This window comes from Arachis ipaensis, chromosome B02 (assembly GCF_000816755.2).
Source record: "Arachis ipaensis cultivar K30076 chromosome B02, Araip1.1, whole genome shotgun sequence".
Lineage (NCBI taxonomy): Eukaryota > Viridiplantae > Streptophyta > Magnoliopsida > Fabales > Fabaceae > Arachis > Arachis ipaensis.
The window spans coordinates 44,684,781-44,694,658 of record NC_029786.2 but is presented as its reverse complement, the minus strand read 5'-3'; the positions used below and the strand labels follow the sequence as shown (position 1 = coordinate 44,694,658).

The 9,878-nt window shown below is 41.5% G+C and overlaps 1 protein-coding gene across 2 annotated transcripts in view; it reads left to right on the top strand.

Annotated features, from left to right (window-relative positions):
* Positions 4,864–9,878, top strand: part of LOC107625269 (ankyrin repeat domain-containing protein 13C) — a 6,606-nt gene continuing 1,591 nt past the window's right edge. Inside the window, exons 1-2 of one of the 2 annotated variants that reach the window (XM_016327868.2) lie at positions 4,864–5,143; positions 5,301–7,047. In XM_016327868.2, coding sequence (XP_016183354.1) covers positions 5,440–7,047 — 1,608 coding nt within the window. In that variant the 5' untranslated portion in view covers positions 4,864–5,143; positions 5,301–5,439. Of the gene's footprint in view, positions 5,144–5,272; positions 7,048–9,878 lie in introns of both variants that reach the window. The other variant, XM_016327867.2, reaches the window with a different exon arrangement.

Genomic DNA, 9,878 nt, shown 5'->3' with positions numbered 1-9,878 from the left:
TAAATCAAATTAAGTAAATTCGAATTATATTGTGCTTCATTACTTAGTAATCCGAATCAATTAAATTTAATTACCTTTGGAGCTATATCCTCAAGAAATCAAAGCAATTTTTGTAGATTTACTATTGGCTTCCCTATGCTTTAAATTGAATTGGTTTGTTTTGATTTACTAGGAGTTGTATGTATCAGTAGCTACTAGCTAGTAAATCGAATCTACCTATTTCAATTTACTATTGCCCTTGCTAAAGTGAATTCATTTGATTCGATTTACACTAAAAGAGCATAAATCAAGTTTATTTGATTCGGTTTAAATAGAGTTACAAACGAGACAGACATATAACACAGTTTAATTTAGGACATTTAATAATATTGATGTAAATCATTTTATCCATGGAATTTTTCCTTTAAACTAATATTTTATTATTCTGAATTTTGATGATAAAATATCTGAATAGAATAATAAAATATATACTTTTAACAGGTTAATAGTTAAATTAGTCCCTGAAAAATAAGACATTCTTCAAATTCGTTCCTAAAAGATTTTTTCAATCAAATTGGTCTTTCAAACATTATGAATTAATCATATTTGTTCTACAGTTACTCTACTCATAATTTTTGTCAATGATTGATGATGTGAAATGTTAATTGATAGCATACATGTTACGGATCCGAGCCACGGATCCAGGACCCGAGACTGTACCCAACCCTGGCTTCTCGAGTCCGACCCGCACCTCGCTCCGAAGGCCCAAAAACCGACCCTTCAGAGCTCCTAACCGACTTTCGAATTCACACGTCCGTCTTATCTTAACCAGATAAGATAAGATAAGAATACCCATCATCTATAAATAGAGGACCGGAGTCCTTCCAGGTATTCATTCATTCCTCACACCTTCTACCTCTTAGATCCATTCTGACTTGAGCGTCGGAGTGTCTTTGCAGGTACCTCCCCCCATTGTTCCAGTCAGGCAACCCGGCTTCAGCTCAGGTTCGCGGGTTCCCGATCTACCCTTCAAACCGTACCAGAGACATCTCGTACATTGGCGCCGTCTGTGGAGACTTGCGCCAGCCGAGCCGGATGGGGGGACGTCCTGGAGGAAACCCCCTCAAGCCAGGATGACTCCCGACCGCTTAACCCAACCCCAGAACACCGGGAGGTCACAAACCAAGCAAGAATAGTGAGTACTGTCCAACACACGAACGACCACGTCGTCACGGACCAACGACATCCCGAGAAAGCTAGGGACAAAGCGGCACAGATCATCCAAGATCTCTGCCTCCAGGTCCAGGAACTCGAAGGCAAATTGACCAATAGAGAAAAACACAACAACGAACACGAAAGCCACGCAACTTCCAGATCAAGGTCTCGCTGCGGTAGGTCGCCAACCCGACGACACGACAGAAGAGACGGTCGCAGCGCCTCACACGACCACAGACACGAGAAATCGCCAGAACGGCGATACAACAAGAAACACAACCGCAGCGATTCCCGAGATCTGAGTTATCAACACTACTCAGACGAAGATCGGAGGGACCGAAACACCAAGCGCACGAGAAACGACCATATAATAATGGGAGCTACACCCTTCACAGAAAGAATCTTAAGAGCAAAACTCCCCAAAGGTTTCGACAAACCTACCGACATGAAGTATGATGGAACCAAAGATCCCCAGGAACATCTAACGGCCTTCGAAGCCAGAATGAACCTGGATGGAGCGGCCGACGCGGTCCGATGCAGGGCCTTCCCGGTAACCCTAGCGGGACCGGCGATCAAATGGTTCAACGCCCTTCCAAACGGATCCATAGCCAGTTTTCACGATGTAACACGAAAATTCATGGCCCAATTCACAACCAGAATCACTAAAGCCAAACACCCCATCAGCTTACTGGGGGTCACGCAAAAACAAGAAGAATCCACAAGGAAATACCTCGATCGCTTCAATGACGAATGCCTGACGGTCGACGGACTCACGGATTCCGTCGCAAGCCTTTGCCTAACCAATGGACTCATGAACGAAGATTTTTGCAAACACCTCACCACCAAACCAGTATAGACCATGCACGAGATCCAGAACGTCGCCAGAGATTACATCAATGACGAAAAAGTCAGCCAGGTCGTCGCTGCCAACAAACGGCAAAACGGCAACACCCAACACGGCAACTCGGCTTCTCGCCAAAACCCACCACCCAGAGAGAATCAAAGAGACCACCCCAGACCAACAAATACAAGCCGACCGCCAAGAATTGGTAAATTCTCTAATTACACGCCCCTGACAGCACCAATTACCGAGATATACCACCAAATAGCAGATCGAGGCATCATTCCGAAAGCCCGACAACTCACGGAAAGAACAGGACGCAACAAAACCCTCTACTGCGACTACCACCGAGGATACGGTCACAAAACACAAGATTGCTTTGACCTTAAAGACGCCCTCGAACAGGCCATACGAGACGGCAAACTCCCAGAATTTGCCAAAATCATCAGAGAACCAAGACGCGTGGAAAGAGACAGGTCGCCGGAAAAAGACGGGCGTAACCCGAGAACCCAAAAGCAACCGCCCAGGGAAAGCCCAGAAGACGACCCCACCATCATCGTAAACGTCATTACGGGTAAGGACATACCGAGCAAGTCGAAACTAACAATGAAAAAGATCTCAAAGTAATGGCAGTCAGAAACCAGACTCCAACCATTGCGGCCGACAACACGATAACCTTCTTACCAGAGGATTGCCAGCACGGCACCTCGGCCGAAGACGCCCCCTTCGTCATCTCGGCTAGAATCGGAACAGGACTAGTACGGAGGATACTGGTAGACACCGGGGCAGACTCAAACATCCTCTTCCGAGGAGCCTTCGATAAGCTCGGGCTCCACAACGACAACCTCCAAACACACCGCAGCCGAATGCGACAACACCAGCCTAGCCCTAAAGAAGAAATCCCGAGACGCGGCCGGGGTATTCCTAGCCGACCTAGATGCTCGGCAAGACGGCCAACCCAGGCCAGAGCCAGAAGGAGACATGGAAAAGATACAAATAGGGCCAAGCAAAGAGGAATACACCTTCATTAATAGGAACCTCCCATATGATCTCAAAGAAGAACTCTCCCAACTCTTGAAGCAAAACAGAGATTTGTTCGCATTTACACCAGCCGACATGCCGGGAATAAACCCCGACCTAATGTCCCACCGGCTAGCCGTGGACCCCAAAGCTAAACCAGTGGCACAAAGAAGGCGAAAACTGGTTACTGGTTAGCAAACGTCGTGCTAGTGAAAAAATCTAACGGGAAATGGCGAATGTGCGTCGACTACACGGACCTCAACAAAGCCTGCCCAAAGGACGCCTTTCCCCTACCAAACATCGACGGATTAGTAGATGCCGCATCCGGCCACCGATACCTCAGCTTCATGGACGCATATTCTGGCTACAACCAGATTCCGATGCACCGACCAGACGAAGAAAAAACAGCGTTCATCACCCCAGACAGGACATACTGCTACACAGTGATGCCCTTCGGCCTGAAAAACGCCGGAGCCACCTATCAAAGACTCGTCACAAGATATTTCAAAACCTGTCCGGAAGCAAACTAGAAGTCTACATAGACGACATGCTCGCTAAGACTGAATCCGACGAACAACTCACCGACGACCTCAAGGTCATAATGAACACCCTACGAAAGCATCAAATGCGACTCAACCCGGCAAAATGCGCCTTCGGGATGGAGGCAGGGAAGTTCCTCGGCTTTATGATCACGCAACGCGGAGTTGAAGCAAACCCGGAGAAATGTCGCGCCGTCCTCGAAATGACGAGCCCAAAAAACCTCAAAGACATCCAAAAGCTCACCGGCCGATTGACGGCGTTATCACGCTTTCTCGGGGCATCGGCTCAAAAAGCGATCCCTTTCTTCAAACTAATGAAAAAAGGAGCCCCTTTTAAATGGGAGACGGAGTGCGAAGAAGCATTCCAGCATTTCAAGAAAGTCCTAGCGGAACCACCAATCCTTGCCAAATCCCAAACAGGGAAAACACTCTACCTGTACCTCTCCATTACGGAAGAGGCACTCGCAGCAGCACTCATCCGCGAAAACATGAGAAAGGAACAAGAACCTATCTACTTCATAAGCAAAGTCTTGCAAGAAGCGGAAACTCGCTACTCACGACTAGAAAAACTAGCTTTTACACTCCTCACAGCCTCCCGGCGCCTGCGACAATACTTCCAGGCCCACCCCTTAACGGTCCGAACTGACCAGACGGTCAAACAAGTACTAGGTCATATTAGGAATAACATTTTTATAATTGAGAAAAATGACTAAATTAATAAGCTTTCATAAACATATTTGGTCAATATTCAATTAGACATATCAGGTATTATATATGTTATCAATTGACGTTTTACAATATCAATCTTTGAAGAAAATTGATAATGGAGTGACTGGAGGACGAATATGATTAATTCGTAATTTTTGAAGAACTAATTTAATTAAAAAAAATTTCAATGATAAATTTAAAAAATATCTTACCTTCTACAAACTAATTTGATTATTAACTCTTTTTTTAACTATTATTATTATTATTAGGAAAAAGGTGAAACTCATCTATGAATGAAATGCTAGGCCCCATGCCTTTATTAATTCGTACCCAAAAAATTTCATGTCTGATACTTTGAAATTTCTTTTACCTAGTCCACATCCATGAGACGTGGAATCCAAAATATTCTTTTCTTTGCAATAATGAAATGAAATCATCAATCTTTTCTTAACTCCCCATCACTTTTACAAGTCCCTCTATCCGTTTTGAGCTATATACCTTTACAACAGAATCAAGTTCGCCTTTCTTTGCTTAGATTCTGGGTTTTTTTTCCATTTTCTTTGACTCCTTCTCTTATCAAATTTCCCTCGCTTCGTTTCCTTCCGGCTTCTGCTTTTATGATTTCCCTTTTCAGTCCACACAAAGAATAAACTTAGTATCCTTCTTTTGACATAGTTGTTTTCATTTGTTTCGTTTTATTTGTATATTTTTTGGTTCACGGAGGAACATGCATGCTCCCTTGTTGCTTGTCTGATCTGGATTGGATCAAAAGGATCTTTGCCAGTTTTGGCGTTTTTGTTTCAGGTAAAATCCCGTTAGTCCAAAGCAAGAAAGGAACAAGGTTAGTTTAACATCTTCCACCACTCCTTTGATTGCTTGATCTGGGAGACCCCACAAGATGCTTTTCTTTACTTTTGATTATTCTGCACTTTTCTGGTTCTAATGGATCTTCTTCTCTTTTTATTAATAGTGACATTTTACCTGTGTTGTGATTCTAGAGGGAAATTGTGAACAAGGGTGTGTTTGTGTTGCTCTGTTGAGTGAAAGTCTTGATATTTTTGTTGGGGCATTTGTTTATGCTTGTGATTGTGATTGTTAGTTAGTGTGGGATTGGTGGCCCTCTTGTGCTATTTAGTTATGGCGGGGATTGATGTTGCAAAGTATTCTCATAGTCCTGTGCACAAGGCCATAATTCTAAAGGAGCATGCTGAACTTAAGAGGATAATTGCTGGTCTTCCGCGGCTATGCAATGCAGCGGATATTTGCACGGAGGCAATTTCAATCGCGGAGGAGGAGAAGGCCGATGTCATCTCTTCGGTGATTGATCGGCGTGACGTGCCAAACCGTGACACCCCGCTTCATTTGGCTGTGAAATTAGGGGATGAAGGGGCAACTCAGATGCTTATGGTTGCTGGGGCAGACTGGAGCTTGCAGAATGAGCAGGGATGGAGTGCACTTCAGGAAGCTATTTGCAATAGAGAAGAAGGTATTGCAAGGATAATAATTAAGCATTATCAGCCTCTGGCTTGGGCAAAATGGTGCAGAAGGTTGCCTCGGTTGGTAGGGACCATGCGAAGGATGAGGGACTTCTACATGGAGATTACATTCCATTTTGAGAGCTCCGTGATTCCTTTCATCTCACGGATTGCGCCCTCAGATACTTACAAGATTTGGAAAAGGGGTGCAAATCTGAGGGCAGACATGACTTTGGCTGGTTTTGATGGTTTTAGGATTCAAAGATCAGATCAGAGTATTCTTTTTCTGGGTGATGGTTCAGAGGATGGGAAAATCCGGCCTGGTTCACTCTGCATGATGTCACACAAAGAAAAGGAGGTACTGAATGCTTTAGATGATGCTGGCTTTTCGGCAAATGATGAAGAGGTTCAGCAAGAAGTGGCTGCGATGTCGAAAACAAATATCTTTAGGCCTGGAATTGATGTTACTCAGGCTGTTCTTTTGCCTCAACTGACTTGGAGGCGACAGGAGAGAACAGAAATGGTTGGAACTTGGAAGGCTAAGGTGTATGATATGCACAATGTTGTTGTGAGTGTCAAATCTAGAGGGGTTCCTGGAGCTATGACTGATGATGAGTTCTTCTCATCATGCAATGAAAATGAAACAGAGAGTGAAGAACTTAATGATATTCTCACTGAGGATGAAAGAAGGCAACTAGAAGATGCACTTAAAATGGATTCTTCTGAATCAAGTCATGATAATGATGAGGGGAATTTAGGCTACCGCCATAGTTGTTATGAAACACGTGATATTCCTATTGAAGATGGAAATTGTAGCAGTGGAGAAAATAAGCAGGAAAAGAAAGGATGGTTTGGTGGATGGAGGAAAAAAGATTCTAAACATGAAGCTCCAAAGAAGATTGCTCCACCAAGAAGCTCTCTTTGCATAGAAGAAAAGGTGAGTGATTTACTGGGGGATTCTCCCACAAAGAACCAGACTAAGCCAGGCAGACATTCTGTTGAGATAGTTAGGGTTGATGAACATCGGAGAAGAAAAGATGCTAAAGCTTCCTCTTCAAATTCTGATGGTAGAAGTCGTCACAAGGATGGAAGTCGTGAAAATGAATATAAGAAAGGGTTGAAGCCTATTCTTTGGCTTTCCCCAAATTTTCCTCTAAAAACAGAAGAACTGTTGCCACTGCTTGACATTGTCGCAAACAAAGTGAAAGCAATTCGTCGTTTGAGAGAACTCCTTACAACAAAACTTCCAGTGGGAACATTTCCTGTTAAGGTATGTGCTCATCATCTTTGTTTTAGACATGCTTCTTAAAATTTTGAATGTTAGGGACACAAGTTGAATTGTTAATAGTTTCCACTTTTCAGTTTCCGTTTTCTTTGGTATGACTGACTAGGTTGTGTTATACTCTGGACATTATGTGCTGACCTATTTATTTGGAGCATATAGGGAAAAGAAAATAGAGAGAGAGACAGAGGGAGTAAGGAGGATATTAATTGGAGTTAAGAATATATCTGAGTTGGAAACAAAAAATGATGCTGACTTCTGTCATCAATTCTAGTCTATGTACTACTAACGCTCGGTATAACTGTGATGATTGCTTAAATGTTGTCACTGTTTGTGATATCAATGTAAACATCTTAATATCTTTGTGACTGCTAATTAGATACCTGTTGCGATTTTCTGACGGCAAATGTTAGGAATAATGCATGTGACTGTTGAGTTTTGCATGTGATTAGTGTTTGGAATTGGAAACATAGGGTTTTATGAAATACTTAAGAATTAATAGCTTATTATTGACACCATGCATATATTTTTTTCCCTATGCCACATTTTTGTTTCTTACATATTCAATATGGTATTAGGGTTGTACTGGTATCCTCCCTCTGTCTCATTAATATTATTTCGTTGAGCTCATACAAATCTGGAACACTTCAGTCCTTCCTTGTGTAAACCCGATTATGCAAATTAATCTGATGACCTTTTTGGCTTTGAATCCGCCACTGCATGTTCTTTCAGTTTTCCGTAGCTTTGTTATTTTGCACAGTAGTCCTTAAACTAGATGCCCATTTTCTGGTGACCCCCTTGCCTTAGCAACCACCTCAGACAATTCCAACCTGCCCATCCATATAACACTTGTCGTTATCTGCCTTCGCAACCACACCCTAAGAATGCTCTATGTACTCTATGTTTATTCAGTCATCAATATTCCATTGTTCTGACAATGCCCTTTTGCTGGTGATACTGGTGCTTACCTCCAGCCTACCTTGCTCATCATCATTGTTCCCCACAAGCAGCATGAGTTCATATTATATCTTGTTCATTTTTAAGGCTCCTCAGTTACAAGTTCTATTTAAAAGACATACAAGCTGATTGTTTTAAAATATTTGGCTTCAGTGGGATTATAAATAATAATTTTTGTTACTATAAGTTTTTCCATGAGAATAAAGTATGGCGTTGGGAAATGGAAACAGTCTTAGGAAGTAACTAAGTTCTAATTACTGAATTTTGAAACTGCATTTTTGTACTCACTAATAACTATATAATGTTACTAGATATCTACACTAATTGAACTCTGTACCTAAGCTGGAAGAGAATAAGGACGAACTTCTTCGAAAACTGTGGAGGACTTCAAAGGTGAGTGAGAGGGTAACTGGTGAAGGGAAGAGGGGATGCAAGAACCTAGCATAGTAGCATCTAGAGTAAGTAGAGGAAAGAAGCAGCAGTAATAGAGAGACAAGGGAGACAGTGATATCAGTGGGATATCACCAGATTTCCCGGTATTTGTTATTATTATTTGGTAAAAGGATGGTATAACAAAGATATCAGATATTTGAGAGACCTGATTTTCTCCTAGAGTCTGATCCCATCTTTTCCCAACTTTTTCCATGCCCTCTCACTACTTCCCCCAGCCCTTTATAGTTCCCATCCCTCTCTCATAAGAGAATGCTTACTCTCTTTCGCGCACTTTCCAGCTAGGCAAGTTAGTTACAAAACCCACTCTAGCCCATATTTCACTCAATTACAGTTAAGTCCCTAATTTCTAATTAACTTGCCTCTGCCTCCAAAGTGAACGCAGAAAATATCTTTTTACCTTTTTCATAATTTTCTAAAATTTTGGAAATGTGTTCCTAAAATTGAAAATGAAAATGGATAACCAAATATGTTTTCTATAGCATTTTTTATTCTTTTGGAAAATGTAAACAGGAAACAGCTAAACCAAAGCAACCCCTAAACTTGTTCCTTAACAATGATAAGGAACTTCATATGAAGCGGACATTCTGAATTTTACATCTATCCCTTAACTCTAGGCTTCTAACCCTTACTGCCATTGGAAGTCAGAATTTTTATTGTGTAACCTGCTTCCTCATCCTCCCTCTTTTTACTACTGTATCTGTTTTCTTTTTGTTTTTGTTATTGTCTTTTTTTTTTTGTTTTTTGTTTTTGTTTTGATAAATATTGATCTATGTTGATCCATCTCCTTCAGAAAAGGGGATTGTTTTTGTTTGATGACCCATAAGGACCCTTAATATACAATCCTTAGATAAAAATCATTTACAAGAAAAGTTCTAACTTAAAAATCTAGTATTAACGGTGGAATTTCTGTCGTAGCAAACTTCAATCTTTCATCGTGGTTTTATTTATGGAACTTTTACTTATCCTTTTGAAGTACAATAACTACTGAGGGAAACTGCAGCCATATTTGTTATTCAAATCATGAAATTAGTAGTGCCTGATAAAATTCTTTACTTCTGATTCTGTGCATTTGTAGTTTGTCAATAGGTCCTTCATTCCTTTGAGCTGGCAGCTCATAGTGCTTAGCATTTAAATCACTAGTTTGGTCCATAAGTTGGGTCGGCCATAAAACAGGCCAATGAGAGCGTAAAGCTTTACAAACAGTCTTGAGATTTGTTGTTAAATTTTGTAAACTATAACATACACTTGTTAGAGTTCCACCTGAGTTAGCCTGCGATTTTCTTAAAACATGAAGGAGCTTTTGTTGTTAAATTACATCTATTCAATTCGAATATGGGGCATTTTTACCAATGTACTATTTTCGAAACTTTGCTACTCTTCTAAAGCTAATTACCTAGATGCCACCCTTT